Below are 23,197 nucleotides of genomic sequence, written 5' to 3'. Positions count from 1 at the left end.
TGTGTTTTTTGTAAGTTTTGTATTATTTTAAATATATGTGCAAATGTTTTTTATTGGGGTTTTAATAAATTTGTGTATATAATTAGTATTTTTAACATTGTGTATTTTAAGCAATTGGGTATTAGATTAATGTTTGTTGTTATACCCTACATCACTTTAGTGGGGAGGGTATATTGGGTTTGTGCTGATGTTTGTAACATACAAAAATATTCGTCCTATACCCACCTTAAAGTATACCAATCGGCTTAGAATCATTTTTTGAGTCGATTAAGCTATGTCCGTCCGTCCGTCTGGCTGGCTGGCTGTGTGTGTCCATGTAAACCTTGTGCGCACGCTACAGGTCGCAATTTTCAAGATAATTTGATGAATTTTACACATACTCTTTTTTGGTTCAAGGACAAACGCTATTGAAAATGGTTAAAATCGGTCCATTATTTCGACTAGCCCCCATACAACCGTACCCCCAAATAGGGCCTTTTGGCTTATAATTAATTTAAATGATCTATTATGTTAACAAAAGTCGACAAAACTTAGTTTTATAGAACTTTAAATGACATTACCGATTTTTGTAATGATCGGGCTTCATTTGACCCTATCCCTCATACAAACTCCCCTTCAGAAAATGACTTAAAGATCAAAATTCACTTACAAACACTAATAACACTTTTAAATTTTATACATAAATAATATTGAAGAAGACTTAACCCTACCAACATTTTTAAGGATAGGGCCATATTTTGCCCTACTCCGCTTCGAGCCCTCCTAAAAAAATCTCTTTTTTTGCAAAAAAAAAAAAGTAAAAATATTCCGAAATAAAGTAAAAAACAAAACAAATGCTTTATTTTTTTAATAATCCCCACTTTTAACATACATACTGACTGGTGTAGGGTATCATATGGTCGGCTACGCCCGACTATACATTCATACTTGTTTTTTTTTTTTTATCAATATAGCCGTTTTTTTCTTAAAGGCTCGATTGGACCAATGTTTATTTAGGGGTTAGAGGGAGATGGGTAGATGGGTACTTACGCGGGAATTGAAAGAAGGGTAAATAAGAAAGGCTTGGGATCTTTTCTTAAACGTTTTAATACTTATGTCTTTATTGATCTTTTGGGTAAGTATATGGGGTAAGTAAATGATATATAACTCTATTATTAGGTTAAGTTTTATTTAACATAAGGTAAGTATTTTAGGTTAGGGTAAGTATTAACACTGTGATATAGTTCTATTAAGTGCACAAATTATAATAATTATTGATAATTCACTTTACTTCTACGGTTTTAATACAATTTTTAATTATATTATTTTAAGTATTTTATTTTGTGTATAAAATATTTTAGGTTAGTTTTAGGGTTTAAACTTTATTAATTATTTTAGGGTAAGTGTTAACATTGTGATATAGTTCTATTATACTATAATTTTAGGGTTTTAATACAATTTTTAATTTTTTAAGTATTTTATTTTGTATATAAAAGTAACTTTCAGTTTACACTTTGGGTTTTTATAGTTTTAACTTTAGGTTTATGTTTATAATAGTTCTTCACTAGTTTGAACAATGTATATAAATGGAAAGACCAGCATCCTACGGAATCAGCTGATGCTTTTATAGCCGAAATTGTGAAACTACAAAATCAATTATGAAGCAGCATCCCGGAGTATGAACTAGTACGTTTAGTAAAAGATAATTTGAAAGATGGTGTGACACAGTTAATTCTCCCTATGGGAATAAGCAGTATAGACCAATTGCTTGAAGAATGTCCTACCGTCAACAACCAACCAATACCCACAGGATAAGCGAACTGGAATACCTGAAGAAGACAGCCAATATCAAATCAAAAATATTAACCATATCAATACCCCGGGCAAACAACTAATCTGCTGGAACTGCAAAGGTTTAGGACGTTCGTCGATTGTACGCTTACTCAGAGGAATCTATTTTGCTATAGGTGTGGGTTCGACAATGTAATCTTCCCAAATTGCCCGAAGTGTAAGGGAAACAGCCAGAAGAGCATGATGAAAACTGGACCAACATGTTCTACACAAAATCAGCTCCAGTAAATCAAAATGGTTTAACGAAAACAATAAATAACTACATACCGGAAGGCGAATACAAAATACAGGTAACTGGAAGCGAAACAAACAACGTTCAAAATATTTCTGAACAAACAGAAGAAAAAGTTATCATTAAAAATGAAAAATCGGAAAAGATTTTAAGAGAATTGATACCGCATGAAATCAGATTAGAATACTACAATAGGAAAAGAGCAGAGATTTTCGATGTTATAGATTCTAGCTATCCTGAATACTAGACAAAGATTTCAAAAAAGAAAATTGGAGAGAAGAGAAGTAGCACCAACCATTTTAACTAACGAACACGATATAAGACCTTATATGAAAATTAACGTAAACGGACTCGAACTGAAAGGACTAATAGATAGTGGAGCGACGATAAGTTGCTTAGGTCGTGATTGTGTTGAAAATGCTGAAAAGATAAATTCTCAAATTATGAATTTCAAGTCATTAATTCGGGCCGCAAATGACAAAACGCATCAAGTTATTGGTAAAATCAAAAAGTGCCAAAAGGGGCATTTTTGGCACTTTTTCCTTCTTCAAAAAGTACTTTTTGAATTTCCTATAATATTGAACCTAGAAACATGAAATTAAGTATGTAGAGGATAGATTAAGTGAGAACCTATAAAAGGGGACTCTTGGTACTTTTTCGTTCTTCAAAAGGTACTTTTTGGATTTTTGTATAATTTTGAACCTAGAAACGTGAAAAGCCCGGAGTAAGTGACAACCCATAAACAGGGACCTTTTGGTACTTTTTCGTTCTTCAAAAGGTACCTTTTGAAATTTCCATAATATTGAAACATGAAATTATGTATGTAGAGCCCGGATTATGTGGGAACCTATAAAGGGGACTTTTTGGTACTTTCGTTCTTCAAAAAGTACTTTTTGGAATTTCTATAATGTTGAATCTAGAAACATGAAATTAAACACGTAGAGCCTGGATTATGTGAGAACCTTTAAAAGAGGACTTTTTGGTACTTTTTCGTTCTTTAAAAGGTACTTTCTGAATTTTCTACAATACTGAACTAGAAACATGTAATTAAGTATGAATGGCCCGGATTAAGTGAGAACCCATAAAAGGGAACTTTTTCGTTCTACAAAAGGTACTTTTTGAAATTTCTATAATTTTGAATCCAGAAACATGAAATTAAGCATGTATGTCCCGAATTAAGTGAGAACCTATAGGGACTTTTTGATACTTTTTCGTTCTTCAAAAGGTACTTTTTGAAATTTCTATAACATTGAACCTAGAAACGTGAAATTAAGCATATAAAGACCGTAGTAAATGATAACCTATAGAAGGGGACTTTTTAGTATTTTTCGTTCTTCAAAAGGTACTTTTTAAAATTTCTATAATATTGAACCTAGAAACGTGAAATTAAGCATATAGAGACCATAGTAAATGAGAACCTATAGAAGAGGACTTTTTAGTATTTTTCGTTCTTCAAAAGGTACTTTTTAAAATTTCTATAATATTGAACCTAGAAACGTGAAATTAAGCATATAGAGACCGTAGTAAATGATAACCAATGAAAGGGGAGTTTTGGGTACTTTTTCGCTCCTCAAAAAGTATTTCTTGAAATTTCTATAATATTGAACATAGAAACATGAAATTAAGTATGTAGAGCCAGGATTAAGTGGGAACCCATAAAGGGTACTTTTTCGTTCTTCAAATGGCATTACAATTAGCGATCTAAAGAAACAAATATTATTAAGAATTAATACATTAAATAAAAACTAATTTAAATTTTAATATATATTTCATTTTTCTTTTAATAAGTAAGTTAATAATCTTTTTTGGACATCTATATATAAAAGAGTAGCGTTACTGACTGACTGATACATCAATATTTTTGACTCCTTCATAACTTGACAAAAAAATAAAAATATAAATTTAGTACTTTTTGGTTATTCGGATGTTTAAGGGGTGAAAATTGTACCTATTTTTGGTACTTTTTTCACAAAACATTGATTTTGGTTTATTAACTTATACATATAAATACGTAATAACTGGCTCCCACTACGATGTTGCAACATTTTGGAATAGAATTTCGTTAATGGGTAGAAAAAAAGTACCAAAAGAGGTAAAAACTGAAAATTTGATTTTATTCAAACACAATGATCTAATTTAGATAAAATTTTTAGATTTAGAAACACTAAATATGCTAATGAGGTGTTATTTGGAAACCTGGTACCAAGTGATACTTTTTCATTCTCCATCTGGTAGTTTTTGAGTTTTCTTTGGTATTGAAATCGAAACATGAAATTAATAATAAATAGACTTTTCGGTACTTTTTCGTTCTACACAGGTATTTTCTTGAGTTTTCTTTAAAATAAACCTAGAAGCATGAAGGGACTTTTCGTTCATCAAAATGTACTTTTTGAATTTTTTTATAATATTGAACCTAGAAACATGAAATTAAGTATGTAGAGCCTGGATTAAATGAGAACATATAAAAGGGGACTTTCTGATAACTTTTCGTTCTTCAAAAGGTACTTTTTGTGTTTTTTATAATATTGATCCAAGAAACATGAAATTAAGCATGTGGAGCCCGGAGTTATTTAGAATCCTTAAAAGCAATCAGGGACTTGAGTGAATGAAAATTTAAATTGGAATATTTTTTGGTACTTTTTGAATTTTCTATAATTATGAACTTAGGAATATGAAAGTAAATAAAATAGGTCCTTTGGTACTTTTTCGTACTCCACTGGTACTGGTACTTTTAGATCTTTCTAAATTTCTGTAAATTTCGAATTTTCTGTAGTATTAAACCTAAAAACATTATATATAATATATATATATATATTATATATATATATATTATATATATATATATATATATATATATATATATATATATATATATATATATATATAATATATATATATATATATATATATATATATATATATATCCATGTAACTTATTACCTACCGAACGACTCCCGGTCAAAGTGGTGTTTTGACGGTGCTCCAATTATTTGAAAAAAAAATAAAACAAACAAAAAAAGTGTTTCCACCAACCAACACGTAAGTAGAAATAATATTCTCTATTTTATTTGTGAGCATAGTTCAATTCTGCTATTGAAAAACTTCGTTAATTCCTTAAAAAAGTAAAAACAAAAGCAACAAATCTCCAAACTAAGAGTTGGAATTTATGGTCCTTTTTGAACCACAGTGAAAGTGCTAAATTAATTGAAAATTTATATAAAAAATAATAAGTATAGTCGCAAGAATTCCCATTCTTCACATACATAATTATTTTTTATATATAAAGTTCATTCTATTTAGTGCAAGAACTAGTGATTGTTATTGTTTTGTTTCCATCAAAACATTGTTGAATATTGCACATACATACTTACTACGATTTACAATATTATTATATAAAACTATTAAAGTAAATTTGGTGGTGATTTTTGTTTATTTTATCTCTTAAAATAACAAAATATATTCTCATTTTTTAAATGCTATACCGTAGCTATAACAAAAGAAAGTAAAAAACAAAGACAAACATACATTACATATATACATTATTGTGTTTGTTGTAATTTGTGTGTTCCCTACACATTGTGAGTCGGTCTGATTAGTTCAATGCTAATTATAACACCGACCTAAATTTTTAATTAAATTTCGAGTAAAATCTTTTTGGAAAAATATTTTCGCGAATTAGCGGTCACCCTACGCTGTTAGATCCGGCATATTAGGTACAATATAGGACCTGTAAACGGAACTATTTTGTAATATTTTTTCAATTGAAAGATTTTTTTATTTAACTTTTTAGAAATATTTTTTCGCGATTTAGCGGTCACTCTACGCAATTAGATTTGGTATATTAGGTACAATATAGGACTTGTATACAACTTACTGTTGTACTTGTTAATTGTTCTTTTCATTGATTTGGCTTTTTCGATATTAGTATTCCTCATTTGGCTTTTTAATTTTCCATTTTAAACAATTTATTTGAACTTTTTCAATAATGGGCTCCACATTATGTGCTAAGTTCGCTTTAGAATGCGATAATTTAGTTGGATCTTGTTCCAAGTTTGATATAACTCCATTGGAAAATTTAACCGAGTCACTTCTCGATACGAAATTGCAGTCCCTTGAAGAGGACTGGCAATCAGTTCGAAAAGCCTTTGATGATTTAATTTTAACTAATGAGAATATTTTTCCTGAGAGCGAAAAATGCACGGCAAAAGTAAGATTTGGATCGGTTAAGGACGAATATGATGGACCAATTGAAGATGCACAGAGCTTCTAGTAATCAAGGTCTATGGCCCGATCAACCGACTAACTCTACTTTGTTCAATACTTCGAATATGTATATATTAATGCCACATTTAATGATTCGTAGATTTGTATAAAGGTTCCTCCTTGTGATACTCAGGAATTATGGGGGTTATGAGGAATGACCATCATTCCGCGATATGTTTACCGCCATTTATGGTAATCACCAGGGAAACCGAAAACATGCTCTTAAAAAAGTGTTTTAAGCGCTTTAAATATGCCGTAAAAAACTCAAAATATACTCTTAAAATTTAAAAAATATGCTCTAAAAATAAAATTTTTCATTATTTTTTAACATTGAAAAGCTCAAAAAGACAGAAATTGTAATGAAATAATAAATGTTTAGTGTCATATTTCATCCTACAAGATTTTTTATAATTGACTCATTTCATAGTTCGAAGAACTAGTTTAATAGAATTCCGTTTTACGTTCAGATAACCAATAAATAACATGAAACCATTTGGACCCCAAAAAACATATTTCAAACGACAAAGTTTGACACATTTCTACCAATTGTATTCATACCTTCTAAACTGACATTTTAATCGGTGTTGTCATAAATTCCAATAATTAGTTTTTAAGCTATAAAAATGGATTGGTCTCATGAAATCAAAAGTAATAGGTTTTATGTCTGATTTAAAATGTAATGCTTTATTGAACAAAAAACTATAACATTGGTTTTCGTGAGAGTAATGTATTTTTTGCAGTTATTAAGTTCTACAAACGAATTTTTTTTCAAAATTGTAAAATAGGCTGAAAAATTAAAAATAAAAAAATTAAATTTTATTTTTTTAAATAAAGTTTTGAAAATGTACAAAAACGAAAAAAAGCGAAAACATCAAAATATGCACTTATAAAGTAAAATATGCTCTAAAAACTCGAAAATATGCCTTAAATATGCTAAAAAAGTCAAATCATGCAAAATTATGCTCTTATGGGTAAAATATGCAAAAATATGCTCTAACAAATCGATGCCAAAATTCTTAAATTGGTCTGAAACTTATAAATATCTTATCCATGAGTCCATACGACGCACCACAAAAAACATGCATTTGCATATTTTGGTTTCCCTGGTAATCACCCTCGATTGACACAGGCTCAAAAGTTATATCATCTAAGGAATAAAACAAAGGGCGAAGCAGGTAGTATTGTAGCTAAATATCCACTTTCAGATCAGAATTATTTACTGGCGTGGGACGCGTTAAGGGCGCGATATGAGAACAAGCGCATTTTAGTAGATAATCAGTTGAAGATTCTATTTAATATACCAGCAGCAAAGGCTGAAAATTGCGAATCTATTAACAGGATTCAAACTACCATTAGCGATTGTTTATCAATTTTAAAGGCTCATGGTATACGAACCGATCAATGGGATCCAATCCTAATATATTTGTGTTCCACAAAATTACCTGATGAAACATTAGCTCTTTGGGAGCAATCGTTGAGTTCTCCAACTCGTTTACCTTCCTGGGCAGAAATGGAAGAATTTTTAATAAATAGACATCAGGTAATGGAAAGAATATCTACATTCAGAAGTCAAAACCCAGCTTATGTTCCATATCATAATCAGGGTAGAAATTATAATATCTCTTCACAGCTGAATAAAGCTAGATATGAAAACCCGAACAAAGGAGCTCAATCGAAGAATGATGATATGCTTTGCAAATTATGTAATAAAACACATATCATTTGAAATTGTCCTAAATTTCAAAACTTTTCTGTAAAACAAAGAATTGACTATGTAGAAAAGAACAAAATTTGTAGTAATTGTTTGTCTTCAGCTCACACAAATACAAATTGTCAAAGCGTTTTTACATGTGTCCAGTGTAAAAACAAGCACCACAGCTTACTTCATTTGGATAATTATTCCAGTAATAAGAAGAATAAAGCAAATAAAAACAAAACGTCCAATACGTTTCATGCTGATCCCTCTCAGCAACCGGAGGACATAATAAACTGCCAACCACCATGTAGCTAATTTGTCTACAGTACATAAGACAAACACACAAACAAACTTTTCTGTCAATGATGATGACATTTTATTACCTATAGCTCTAGTAGAAATTTTTTATTTAGGAGAAGTATTTACAGTTAGAGCTCTAATAGATTCGGGATCAAAACGATAATTTTTAAATAAAAAATATCAAAAAAGCTTGGTTTAATAACTCAAAATGCAAATTTTGAAATTTGTGGATTATGGGGTACAGTGGTAGCAAATTCAAGTAAAATATCTACCATAACTTTGTGTAGAAAAAAACAGTTCTCACTCAGTACCCAAGTTATAATAGTTCCAAATTTAACCAAATTTATGCCAAGCTATACGATTTCAAACGCTGATCTCTCGGGAATAAAACATCTAAGATTAGCCGATCCTAATTTCTTGGTATCTTCACAAATAGACATGCTAATCGGTAGTGATATAATTCCATATATCATTCAAGATGGAATACAAAAGAATATCTTAAGCAATATCCTTGCTCAAAATTCCATCTATGGATGGTATATTTATGGCCCAATGAAATTACATGGCGTTTCTCTAACTGCTAATATTCAAAATAAGAAAGAAAATTATATAATAACTATTTTGGGAAACAGAAGAAATTCCAAAATCGAAAGTTCTATCAGAAACAGATCTCTACTGTGAAGAACTTTATAAAAAGACAACATATCGCAGAAGTGATGGTAGATATGTTGTAAAACTTCCTTTTAAACAAGAATTTCCACAAAACTTGTATTTGCAATCTGGAAGATTCGCAGCAAAAAGTCAATATATTCATCTAGAGGCAAAATTACAAAAACAAATAGATCTTCAACAGATTTATAATGGTGTTTTAGAAGAATATATAACATTGGGTCATATGAGGAAAACAAATTCTTCCGAAATTTGTAAAGATGGAAAGTATTTTTCATATTATTTACCACATCATGCTGTATTTAGACCGGAAAGCACTTCTACAAAAGTTAGAGTAGTCTTTAATGGTTCTCGCAAAACGAAAAGCTCATTTTCGTTGAATGATGTATTGCATATTATTCCAACGTTGCAATCTGACTTAATGTCAGTTATTTTTAATTGGCGTATATATAGATACGTTTTCAATGGAGATATCGAAAAAATGTATCGCCATATATTAGTAACGGAAGCAGATTGTCCGTTTCAGAGAATTTTGTATAGAACAAAAAATTCAAGCAATATTGAAGATTACGAGCTGTTAACAGTCACTTTCGGAGTGAATTGTGCACCGTATTTAGCTATACGAACGTTGCTGCAGTTAGCAACAGATGTAGAGAGACAGTCTCCTTTGTCATCTCACGTATTAAGACATGAAACATATGTCGATGATATTTTAGCTGGTGGACATACTTTGGCTTCAGCCCTAGAAGCGCAAAGTCAATTAATAAATTCTTTAAAATTAGCTGGATTTCCACTTAAAAAAATTACGACAAATAATAGCAAATTATTAGAAAATATACCAACTGAAGATATTTTAAGTGCAGATTTCTTAAAATTTACGATTCGAGCTCTACGAAAACGTTAGGTATTCAGTGGAAATCATACAGTGATTCCTTCACTTATAAAGTCGAAATTCCCGATTTCGCATCAAAAGCAACAAAAGCGGTCGCTAAATTGTTTGACACCGCAGGGTGGCTAACGCCCATTATTCGAAGGGGATGAAGATGTGAAACCTCAGATTCTTTCATGTTGGAACATTTTCTTAGAAGATTTTATACACATAAGATCCATTCAAATCCCTAGATGGATCCATTTCCATCCAGATAGCAAAATCCAGATCCATGGTTTATGTGATGCATCTGAACAAGCCTATTGCGCAACAATATATATTCGAGTGGAAAATGTGTCTGGCAGACATTCTAATCTGCTTTCGCTACTAGCAGATTAGAATGTCTGTCCAGCAAAGTTGCGCCGTTGCAACGTGTAAGTCTTCCTCGGTTAGAGTTATGTGGGGCATTACTGCTCTCAAAACTAATTAAACAAACTCTAACTAACAATTCATTTAAAAGTGTTCAACTTTTCCTGTGGTCAGATTCCACTATAGTATTAGCATGGTTACAAAAACATCCATCAGTTTGGAAAACATATGTTGCCAACAGAACATCTCAAATCATTGAAAATGTTGGTAATGCTAAGTGGAACGACGTTTTAACCCATGAAAATCCTGCAGATCTTGGAACACGAGGGTGTAAACCACAAGATCTTAAAAAAAAATCCTTAATGGTGGTATAGACCAATGTGGCTACTTGACTACCAAGACAATTGGCCTAAATCGAACCCACCTGCCATAGCTCTTATGGAACAAAGAAAAGTTGAAGTTCACTGTTCCGTTACAGATGAACTCAATATAATCCAAAGATTTTCTTCATATCGGCGAGCACTCGCCGTAATAGCATATATTTATAGGTTCTTACGTTCTACTAATAAAAGATTACAGAAAACTAAGTTTGAAAGTTTAACGCTCTCTCACGAAGAGCTTAATAACACAAAAATTGTATATATTAGACTAACGCAGAAGTTTCATTATTCTGAAGATTTAAAGAATCTTTAGGATTCTAAGCATATTTCAAAGAAAAGCTCTCTGCTTACTCTAAATCCATTTCTCGACACTCAAGGTCTTATGCGGGTTAATGATAGATTAGCTAATGCCTCGCTTACGTACGATGAGCGATTTCTCATAATTATCCCTAACTCTTCTCAATTTTGCAAAATTTTTCTGGAGTTTGTCCGCAAAACTCTAGTCAATGCTGGCAAAACCCTTATGATGAGCGCAGTAAGAAGCCAGTTCTATATTCCTGGTTTAAAAAGAACAGTCAAGAAATGCGTTCATCATTGTCTAACCTGTGTTCGTTACAAACAACAAAGTGAAATCGCAAATAATGGCTGCACTGCTAAAAGAGAGATCCACTCTCTCATTACCGTTCCCACATACGGGTGTCGACTTTGCTGGTCCATTTCAGATCAAGTCTGGCAATTTGCGAAATTCACCATATATGAAAGGTTACGCATGTATCTTTGTATGTTTTGCTACAAGAGCCATTCATTTAGAAGCTTGATCTAGTTTAACATCAGAAGCATTTCTAGCTGCTGTTGCACTATTTTTAGCTAGACGAGGATTGCCAAAATCAGTTATGTCGGACAATGGTACAAATAACCATGGTAGAAATAACCGCAATTAATGGACTTTAGTCCATTAACACAGATTGTTTAAAACATTTACATACACTATATAATATATATATATATATATATATATATATATATATATATATATATATATATATAATATATATATATATATATAATATATATATATATATAATATAATATATATATAATATATATATATATTATATATATATATATATATATATATATATATATATATATATATATATATATATATATATATATATATATATAATATATATATATATATATATATATATATATATATTATATATATATATATATATATATATATATATATATATATATATATATATATATATATATATAAATATATATATATATATATATATATATATATATATATATATATATATATATATATAGTGCATGTACATGTTTTAAACAATCGGCTGTACACCGATTGAAAGAAGTGCCCTGAAGTAAATATTTTGTGCAAATTCAAGCTTGAACGATAAAGTTATTTTTGGAGCTCTGTGTAATTGTTTCTAAACAATCTGCTGTGCACTTTTTTTTTGTTGGAGCTTTGAAACAAGCGTATGTGTAGTGTATTTTAAACACACGGATGTGTAAATTCGAGTTCGGAAGTTAAAGTGATTTATTTCGAAAAACGTATCTTTTTCCAGTTACTACCAAATTATGGAATGGACCGTGGAGAGGTTTTAAAGTGATAACACTATATAGACAATTTCCATTGAAAAAAATGCGTGGGAAGAAATTTCAAAAAACCTTAATAAATCTACCGATGATACTAAAAAAAAATTAAAAACCTGAGATCAGCATATGTAATGGAGAAAAAAAGATGGATAAATCCAAAAAATCTGGATCAACAGTAGATGATATCTACAGACCCCATTTATACTATTTTCAAGAAATGCGTTTTTTAGATAACGTTGTTGTATTAATTTTTCTTCGGTAGTATATACCAACATAAAATAACCCATGCCTATTATATATTAGAAAATTTCAATACTTTGTCTAGTCTATTGTGTAATCTATAGCACAGGGCACAGGGTTTAGCACAGGGGTCGGCAAACTACGGCACGTTTTGGTAAGGTTTTACAGTGATCTATAAAAGATTGATATATTTTTGACATAACACTTTTGGCTATAAATAAGAATGCGTATTATGGACCTATCACTATACTTGTATTTTTCGTTGTTTTCGAAAGTAGACTCTATATTCTGAACCCATCCTTATTAAATTTGGTACAGATATTTTTGTTCCTATAAACTTGTTTATAATGAATTTCACCACTATGCTGCTATTATTAAGCCTGTTGCATATATGTATTATTAAATCAGTTATGAGCGTTAGAGTCATTTTCTGAAGTAGACTTAAGTCACTTAATGGTAATCTTATATGGGGGTAGGACCAAATATCAGTCGATAGTTACCAAATTTGGTAAGAGTTTTGTATTCTTTTTTGTATTGAATTTCGTCATAATACTGCTATTATTAAGACAGTTATGAGCGTTAAAATCAAACTTGAAGGATAGATTTTTGTTCTTATAAAAGTTGTTTAAATTTTGTCGCTATATTGCTACTGTTAAGTCAATTATTATCGTTATGCATTTCTGAAAAGGACCTTATATTGGATTTAGTAAATTGCCACAAAATTAATATATTACTTTATACTTTATTATCTGCGTCATCAATTTTAACGATTTTTAAATTTCCTCATATGCTTCCAAATGCCTTTTAAATAATAACACTGTCGCCCTACTTTAATATAAGAAAGATTCCTTGCAGAATGTCCTTTAGACAATTAAATCAAAAATTATGTTTTTGAAGTGAATTCACAAAGTAGTTGTAAAGTTTTAATAAACAAATGTTTTGTAAACTGTAAATTTTGGCTCTTCCGACTCAAAAGTTTGCCGACCCCTGGTCTAGCCTATATTATAGTACAGTCCATGGTATTGCCTAGTCCTAGAAAATTGTATAGTGAGTACATTATTGTTTATAGTCTAGTCTAAATCCTAGTATATATATACTATGGTATAGTCTAGCCTATACTTAGTCTAGTGTATATACTAGACTGCAAACTAGACTATAGATTAGGTAGTAAAATAGACTAAAACCTACTATAATATCTATATAAAGCAATTACAAAATATTTTCTTAATTCCGTATATTTAGTAAAGGTAAAGTAAAGTAAAGGTAAAAAGTATTTGGGATTTTCTTGGTTAGCGTTTGGCATGGATTACTAATTTCTTAAAAAGTAATATATTGACTTTAAATTTTCAGAATATATGTGAAAAGGAAGTAATTGAACTTACCCCAGAAACAGTGAATACGGAATTTTACGAATACAGCCAAGAAAGCTTCTCCGACATTTCCTTAAACGAAACGCCAACAACATCCACAAAATCAAAGACCAAAAAAATTAAACTTGAAAGGGGCAAAAAAATTAATTCAGCGCTAGATAAAATATTATTCAACTGTGAAGAAAAAGATACAATGTTTTCAAGTTTCGGAAAATCTGTGGAACTTCAACTGTCTGAAATGTCTTTAATTTCAGCCACAAAAGCTATGGCAGAAATTCAGTTGGTGTTATCAAAATTTATGGAAGCAGAATCCAAAAGCAATATCTTAGAAAAAGCTATTTGTAATTCCGAAATATTCTAATTATTTTTAATTTATGTATCGTCACCTAAAACGCAAACGGCCCTATCTAACATTTTTAAAATTTTACGCGATTTATTTCTTGTAAATAAACAAATTGTTTAATAGTGAAAGCTATCATTTGTTTTGATAGTTGACAATGTCGTTTATAAAAATGGATAAATGGGACTTTTTACCTTTAATATTTAAATGTTTCGCCTTTTGTTTTGTGCAAATAAATTCAATAATTTTGGTAGGCTTTTCGTTTGATGTATTACATAAGAATCGATTTTGAAATTTTTCCCCTTTGCGTTTCAGGTGACGATATGTAGCAAAACCGACAAATGAAATCTATAAATGAATACCTTTATATGTATCACAAATTAACAAAGTCAGTAGTTCGCTGCGCGAAGTGTGTACTAATTTGAATTACATATATGTATACTAATGTGTGTACCTGCATTATGTTTTTATATAATTAATTTTTATATAATTAAGTACTTTGAATAAGTTTCCACTTCACAAACTTTTGCTAAATTTAATTCATGTATATTACATTAACATTTATTAAATTTATATTGTAAAGTCTTTAAAAAACTTAGACTGACGTATTTCCTAACCTTAACATTCTCTTTCACTATGTACAAAATGAATTCAAGAAATATGTTTTATATATTTTTTTATTTTTAAAAATATTTTTGTGTTTTTGTTCAAATTTTTGAGAAAAAAAATAAAATTAATTTGTTTTGAAAATTGTCTTTTCTTTAAATTAATATTTTGTTTTACATTTGAATGAAGTTTTATTTCACGAAGATTGAGACTAAGCAAATTCATTAAAATATGGTTCTGGTACCAATGGAAACGATCATTTTTAGCAGCGTATTATTGAATTCAGACACTTTACCCATCAAAGTGTTTCATCCCAATTGAATATCGAAGAAATACATTCCATTCTCATAAGGGGTTTGTTTGTCTTCATAAACTCTGTAAGTTGAAAGAAAAAATAAAAATGTCTTCTGTTTATATTCTAATAATAATTCCCTTACTTTACATATACACCAGGAGGTAGAGAAGTTTAAACATAAACAAATATTCTAATTAAAATTTTTGTTGGCTTTGATGCCTCAATTAATTGTAACGGTAACCGGATTTGCTGTTTGTTTTTTAATCTTATTCCATTGAAATGGTACGTCTCCATCTGTAACGAGATACTTTCTAACGTTGTCTCTCGCTTCATTGGCAAATCTAATTGTATCGTGACTTTGTGATGGTAGAGGTAATATTGTTTCAGGTAAATTTGCCGATAGTGTTTCGTTTAAATAAGTCTCAACCATATCTGTTGTTAAATAATAATGTAAAATACAGCAGGTTTTTACAGCAAATCGCATGTTTCTATGTTAACTTCAATAGGACGATGGAAAATTTTAAATCATTATATGGCGTTCTAAACCAAAAATACCATCCCCTATAAAAAATATGTAGTTTTGACATTCTGTTCTTTCAGAAATTCGTCTGGGGGTATCTTTAGCATTTCCTCTTTCAAAGGTGAATATAATGATGAATTTTTTAATATAACCACATCGGATGCACCACCATTTCCGCCAACCGCGAAGAGAACGGTACTAAAAAACCCTTTATAATTAAAAAAATCCGAACCTGAATGTGGAGGAGCTTTGATTCGGATGTGCTTGCCATCCATTGCTCCTAATGTGTGAGGGAATTACCACAAACGATTAAACTCATTTGCAACTTGAAGCCATTCATTCTCATTAGATGGAAACTTAAAACGATAAGAAATAATTAAATAACTATGTACAATTTAATCTTACAGAGTAATAGAAAATCTTACCACCAAATATTTAGATTGCAAACATTCTACGATTGCATTAAGTACTTCAGGCACAAACTGGCTTATGGTTTTTCTGGAAACGTGGCTAAGAAATTCCAAAGATCTAAAAGAATCTCCTGATGCTAAATACCGCAAAGTAATAGCTAACCGGATTCGTGGACTTATAGCACATCGCATTACCGTGTCCTTCTTTTTAATTTTAAAATTTACCTAATAAATTAATGTACATCAAATTAAAAAACTTATAATAGCTTGATAACTACTGTATATGGGGTAAAAGCGGAAATACTCAGATAGATAAACAGAAGGCCGTCTACAAAAATTTTACGGTTAAAAGAAATACGTAGAATTATAGATTTTTTTTAATATAAAGCATTTAATTTGTTTTATTGTGAAATTTTTTACTTATTGTTGACAAAAAAGAGATTTACTTCAAGAGGGCTCATAGGGGAGAAGGGGTAAATATGGGCCGATCCATATAAATTTTGGTAAATGAATTTATGTCTACTTCAAAGTCATTTATGTAGATTTTGATCGTTTTATTAGTAATTATAAGTTAATTTTGACCTTCGAGTCATTTTCTGAAGGGGAGTTTATATGGGGACTAGGGTCAAATGAGGCCCGATCACTATTAAAATTAGTATTGTCATTTATTGTTCTATAAAACTAATGTTTGCTGATTTTTGGTTGACATTATAAAACATTTAACGTAATTGTGAGCCAAAAGGCCCGATTCAGGGGGTACGGTTGTATGGGGGCTAGGAGAAATAATGGACCGATTTCAACCATTTTCAATAGCGTTTGTCCTTGAACCAAAAAAAGAGTATGTGCCAAATTTCATCAAATTATCTTGAAAATTGCGACCTGTAGCGTGCGCACAAGGTTTACATGGACACACAGACGGACGGACGGACGGACAGACGGAAATAGCTAAATCGACTCAGAAAGTGATTCTGAGCCGATTGGTATACTTTAAGGTGGGTCTAGGACCAATATTTGGGTGTTACAAACTTCGGCACAAACGCATAATACCCTTCCCACTATAGTGGTGTAGGGTATAATAAAAAGAAATATGAACAAAAATATACATCAAAACAAAAGACAGTAAAACGCTAATATTGTTTAAAATTTTTTTATAATAATATTTTTATAATATATTTATTGTAGTATATATAAAAAAGGAGAAAAGTCGAATGTCACAAATACATATTTTTGTTAGCAAAAAGGACTAAAATATTGTTTAGGAATAGTATTGGTAGTGCAGGATTAATTTAGAAAGGACTAAAAAGGAAATGGCCCTGAATTTGAACTCATACTAGGTTCTGTGGAAGATTCTGACTTCTTATGGTGAAATGTGTTGTGTTCTATTGGAAACAATAAGTTAGATTATTGCAATTCTGAACTGAATGTGTTTTAGAGAAACAATTAATGCACAAACTTAGCTTTTGGGATTCCTTAAAGCGCTTGGAATAGTCCATTTGCAGAAACGATGGACATTTGCAAATTGGATGATACTTGTTTGGACACAACTGACATTCGGTACCGTAAATCGACTTTTCATAAAATGCAAAAGTCGAAAAGTCGACTTTTCATAAAATGCAAAAAGTCGACTTTTAACTAAATGCAAAAAGTCGACTTTTAACTAAATGCAAAAAGTCGAAAAGTCGGCTTTTCATTTCAACTATAGAACCCTAATATTAACTATAAAGTAGTGTCGTCGGCGAATTCATAAATACTGCGCGAATTCATTTTATTTTTTATATATCGAGTTTGACAGTATGCCTACACTACAAAGTGCCAACACACTGTCAAACTACATATAAAAAAATCAAAACTGTATTCATATTCATTTCATTTTGCGGCGAATTCATTAAATTTTTATATATGTAGTTTGACACCGTCGGGTTTGATAGAGAATTTTTTTATATAAAGTTTGACATCTTCGGGCTAAATTTCCATGGACAAAAAAACAATCAGATGTTGAAATGAATTCATCATATTAGTTTCGCCATGTAATATACCATGCGTATGGCTAAATTTCAATCGACAAAAACATTCAGCTGTTAAAACGGCTTTATTTTATTAGTTTTATCAAGACAGTCACTTGATTTAGCGAAGAATGAATTAGATTTTTTTTAATGGAGTTTGGCAGTGTCAGGCAAAATAAATATTCTTGTATAACATTGTATGTTTCTAGCCCTTATTATATAGGAAATTAATTGACATGTTGCTGGTAATTAAAAGTGCCAACATACAGTTATATTCTATACATTAAATGAGCAATAAATTCAAGGACACTAGTTTATAATATACATATGTATATACCTATATATTTTGGGATAACCAAGTCATATTTATTATTCATGTTTATTATTATAACATTTAAATTAAATGTCCTCAAATAAGCATGAGGTACAGCTAATCGATTATTCGATTAAACACAAAAATTAAAATCACAGCACTATCTTCAACAGCCATCTGGTAGCTCTGGGTTTAGGATAGTTTTGTATAAGCAGATTTGCACAGGGTATACAGAGACGTCACGAGCAAAAAACTATTTCTCTCTCTTTCGCACAAAACGAATTCAATGATTTTTTTAGCTGTATTTTATATACCTCTTCTCACCAAACAATTTCAAAATCAAACAAAAGCTGATTTTAGACTTTTTCAAATGTCAAAAGTGACATCTCTGTATACTTTGTGAGATTTGTAACGCTATTTCATTTCATTGTCTCGTTCTATTTTTGTGGAAATATTGGCGCAGTTTGGGTGGCGGAATTATTTGCAACAAAATTTATATATTTAGTACCAACTGTATTGAGGTACATACATGTATACATCTGTGCATGCACCCATGCATGTATTTAATACTCCATCTATATATACATACATATACATGTAATTATGTATATGGACACATGAAATTCACTTTACACTGAAATAATTTGCTTTTTTTACATTTACTTTTTTAGCGGTGTTTTGACTGCTTAGCCTTTTTAGAAACACAGTTACGATTTGTATTAAGATTTTGTATTCCTTATATGAATTATTAGTTAAGCATTAACTTGTAAATATTTTGTTTTACACAATTTGGGTAATAATAATTTTTCACAGCCCATAAGACGCTACATATGTATATACACGCAATTTTAGTCGTAACTACATAATTGATGCTTCTTATACTCTTATTGTTGGTAACGACTCCTTCGCCGACAAAATTTCATTACGCCTTAGTTAACACTTTAGGGTAAAGCGACGGCGTATAATCGGTCTACGAAAAAATTGGTTAAACAGTATGATTACAATTAAAACGATAATCACTGTCGACAATGAGTTTTCATGCATTTTGGATGAAAAGTAAACTATCGTCTTGTGGTTGGCGACATTGCCGTTGAGATATCACTGTTACCAGATTTGACGATTTTCAGTATAAAAAAGGGCCTGTTGACGATTTTACCCAAGAATCACAAACCAGGCATGGGGGGTAATGACTATATTTTCAATTACAATTACATTTCAAGTAATTAAAGATTAAAAGTAATTCTAATTGGGAACTTGAATTCATAAATTTTCAATTAGATAGATTTCCGGGCATTGAGTTGGCCATTGCATAGTTTGAAAATTCTGCGCTGAAAGCCAATTTTTTACGATTTTCGCCGTATGCTTCGGATCCCCATTCTGTTGGAGTATAACATCTGAGTCTGGATATGCACATTTTTCCACAAAATCAGAACAAATAATCCTCCTTTTTCATTATAGCATCTAATTTTACTAAATAACCGAGATTATACCAAGTGATACAAGCCCACACCATCAGACTACCTCCCCCATGTTTCACCGTTTCTTTTACTTGGTGATTTTTTAAGCTTTAGGCGGTGCCAGTTATATTCCTTGCCATCAGACTGAAAACGAGTAGTCTTCGTTTCATCGGTCATCAACAATCCAGTTTTTGTGCTTATTGCAAAATTTAAGACAATCCATACCTGTTTGGATGTCAATAGTTTTGGCATCTCGCTCCGAAAGCAAGTACGATCGATCTTTCTTAACTTCTAGTGTGCTTATATTTTCTTTTTTGCCACCGAAAAGTGCTACACTTCGGAGGCACAGTAATTATTTTTTGCCATTTCGGCCATTTGGTTTCCCAATAAACTTAATGATTTTATACCCTTTACCTTCGTGAGAAGGGTATATATAAGTTTGTCATTCCGTTTGTAATTCCTATAATATAATGTTCCGACCCCATAAAGTATATATATTCTGGATCCTTATAGGTAGCGGAGTTGATTTAGTTATGTCCATCCGTCTGTTTGTCTGTCTGTCCGTCTGTGTGTTTGTTGAAATCAGTTTTTAGAGGACCCCAGATAACGGCAAGATCCGAATCTTCAATAATTCTGTTAGACATGCTTTCGAGAAGATCGCTATTTAAAATCAGCAAAATCGGTCGGTAAATAACGGAGATATGAGCAAAAATCCGAGACAACCTCTAAAAATTTCATAAAAAATGTCATATTTTTCGTGCTTTGTTAAATAAGCATGAAAAAGATTTACACGTATGTGTAGATGTATTTGTGTATTTGATTTTTCAACTGTGTATTTCGTTTTGCATGTTTGGATGCTGTTGGCGTCATTGAGTTGAGTATTTTGTTTTTGTTTTGTGAATTCTGTTCGTATATTTGGATATAGATTGGTTTTATTGCGTTGTTTATTTTGTTTTTCGTTATGTATGTTTAGATGTCTGTTGGTTTAGATGCCTTGTGTATTTTGTTTTTTATTTCGTTTAGCCTTCTTGTTGTTCATTTTGTTTTGCTTTTGGCGTAATATTAATGTGGTTGGGAAAAAATTTATAAAACTAATATGTTTAAAATACACTATGGTGAAGGGTATATACATAAGATTTGTCACAGCGGAATATAGCACTCTTACTTGTTCTTATTAAAACTAGAAAATAAAAATATTTACAAAAATTACATATAGGACTCAAAAATGGTAACTGTTTGTTTTGCTGCTTCCTTCAAAGGTAAATCAAGTAGCAGTACTCAAATACATTGTTATTTTTAAATTTATTTGTGTTGCTAGATTAATTAAATTTAAACGTGCAAAAGTGGAGATAAAGTTTCAATATTTCCGAATTTTCTTTTGTTTTATTTTTTAATTGCTTATTTTGAAACAAATATCTATTTCTTTAATATTTTCTGAATTATATTGGGGTTTCATAAACTTGATTGATATATATCCAATTTTGCTCTCCACTGTATATATAAATAAAAATCAATGTATGTTTGTTGCGTTGTCAACATTACATGTTGTTGGCGTATGTATGTACGACAACGGATGTTATTAAAAATTTTGTTTCGATTTGGAACCAGGCGTGCATATATTATTTCCCTATGTGTACGGCAATGAAAATCCACATCGGCATTCTTGGTTCAGACATACGTCTTATTACAAAATTTTTTGCCCCAAACATTGCTTTTTAAGTTTTTGTATATTAATATGGAAAAATTATAAAACTGCTAAATCAATTTTTTTAAAATGCTAAATAATATGCCAAATCAATATAAAAAATGCCAAACCTAGCTGCAAAAGTGCTAGAATGGTCACACTGGTGTTCTCACTTTATCCGAGTCATACATACTTAAAGAAGTACCTTTTGAAGAACGATAAAGTACCAAAAAGTCCCAATTTATATGTTCTCATTTAATCCGAAATCTACATACTTAATTTTATGGTTCTAGGTTCAATATTGTAGAAATTTCAAAAACTACCTTTTGATGAACGAAAAAGTATAAAAAAGTCTCCTTAATTAATATATTTTTAGGTTCAGTATTATTGAAATGTCAAAAAGTACCTTTTGAAGAATGAGAAGTATCAAAAGGTCCACTTTTATTTTTTCATTTAATCCGGACTCTGCATACTTGATTTCATGTTTCTAGGTTCAATGTTATAGAAATTTCAAAAAGTACTCCTTAAGGAAAAAAAAGTACCAAAAAGTCTCCTTTTATGAGTTCTCACTTAATCGGAGTCAGACATACTTAATTACATGTTTCTAGGTTCAATATTATAGAAAGTTCAAAAAGTACCTTTTGAAGAACGAAAAGTACCAAAATGTTTTCTATTTGAGATTCTACTTAATCCGGGCCATACATGTTTAATTTCATGTTTCTATGTTCAGTATTAAAGAAATTTCAAAAAGTACCTTTTGAAGAACCGAAAAGTACCAAAAATACCATTTTTATCAGATCTCTTAATATTATAGAAATTTCAAAACGTACCTTTTGAACAACGAAAAGTACCAAAATGTTCTCTATTTGAGGTTCTCACGTAATCCGTGTTTAATTTCACATTTCTAGGTTTAATATTATGCAAAAAATCTAAAAGTAAAATTTTCATGCTTCTAAGTTCAATATTATACAAATTTTAAAAAGTACTTTTTGAGGAACGAGAAATTATCAAAATGTCCCCTTTTATGGGTTCTCGGCCATACATGCCTAATTTCATGTTTTTATGTTCAATATTATAGAAATTTCAAAAAGTACAAAAACGTACAAAAAATTTATACATCAAATTAAAGATATTAAAAATACCTTTCCAATAATATATAATGATACTAAAATATGGACCGACTTTGGGTTTTTTTCCGGAAAATATATATTTTGACCCGACTTTTTTTCATCTAAAAGATATCGGAAAAAATGTCTATATAATTCTATTATAAATTTCTATATGTTAATAGCCAACACCGGCTTCGCTTAATAAAGATTTCCTGAATAGACAGCCTACGGCCGGGCGCAAAGATTTTCTCCTCTTTTGTATGTCCAACACCGGCTTCTCTTAACAAAGATTAATACGTTTTTTTTAAAAGCAAAATCATAATTAAATTATTAATATCTCAGGAACTATAATACTTACAAAAACATATTTTACCTTAATATCTTAGCTTTAAAACAATCAAATTTATATATTTACCTATAAAGGCATTTTTTCCGATTTTTTAGATAAACCTCAAAAATATCGGGTCGAAAATTATGTTTCCCAAAATTGACCTATAATGGGTTCATTTTTATACCCTACACCACTATAGTGGGGAGGGTATTATACGTTTGTGCTGATGTTTGTAACATACAAAAATATTGGTCTAATACCCACCTTAAAGTATACCGATCGA

At 30.4% G+C, this 23,197-nt stretch overlaps 2 protein-coding genes and 1 long non-coding RNA gene across 5 annotated transcripts; 2 read left to right on the top strand and 1 right to left on the bottom strand.

Annotated features, from left to right (window-relative positions):
• Positions 1–1,841: 1,841 nt before the first annotated feature.
• On the top strand, positions 1,842–14,903 carry LOC111675080. 3 transcript variants are annotated; one of them, XM_046956490.1, is made up of 2 exons: positions 1,842–2,120; positions 13,827–14,903. In XM_046956490.1, exons 1-2 carry the CDS (start codon positions 2,031–2,033, stop codon positions 14,205–14,207), a joined length of 471 nt encoding a protein of 156 aa, XP_046812446.1. In that variant the 5' UTR covers positions 1,842–2,030; the 3' UTR covers positions 14,208–14,903. The 3 variants fall into 3 exon arrangements, 1 of the variants encoding a protein (XP_046812446.1); XR_006941626.1 differs by lacking the exon at positions 1,842–2,120 and adding an exon at positions 5,003–5,101 and having other exon boundaries at positions 13,827–14,793; XR_006941628.1 differs by lacking the exon at positions 1,842–2,120 and adding an exon at positions 11,961–12,494 and having other exon boundaries at positions 13,827–14,793.
• Positions 6,477–8,066, top strand: LOC124421385. The gene is made up of 2 exons (XM_046956483.1): positions 6,477–6,517; positions 7,432–8,066. Exons 1-2 carry the CDS (start codon positions 6,499–6,501, stop codon positions 8,049–8,051), a joined length of 639 nt encoding a protein of 212 aa, XP_046812439.1. The 5' UTR covers positions 6,477–6,498; the 3' UTR covers positions 8,052–8,066.
• LOC111675081 lies at positions 14,880–16,473 on the bottom strand. The gene is made up of 3 exons (XR_006941636.1): positions 16,033–16,473; positions 15,230–15,963; positions 14,880–15,167 (listed from the first exon to the last, which is right to left on the bottom strand). It is a non-coding gene; the product is annotated as an uncharacterized LOC111675081 (long non-coding RNA).
• Positions 16,474–23,197: the final 6,724 nt, after the last annotated feature.

Source organism: Lucilia cuprina, chromosome X (assembly GCF_022045245.1).
Source record: "Lucilia cuprina isolate Lc7/37 chromosome X, ASM2204524v1, whole genome shotgun sequence".
NCBI classification, from domain to species: Eukaryota; Metazoa; Arthropoda; class Insecta; order Diptera; family Calliphoridae; genus Lucilia; species Lucilia cuprina.
Note: the sequence above shows the minus strand (reverse complement) of the source record. Positions and strands in the feature narration are given on the sequence as shown.

Bases quoted from the DNA above. Each gene is read 5' to 3' on its own strand.
- LOC111675080 (XM_046956490.1), top strand. From the start codon at position 2,031: ATGTTCTACACAAAATCAGCTCCAGTAAATCAAAATGGTTTAACGAAA. The intron at 2,121-13,826 runs GTAACTGGAAGC...TTAAATTTTCAG, and splicing joins AAGGCGAATACAAAATACAG to AATATATGTGAAAAGGAAGT.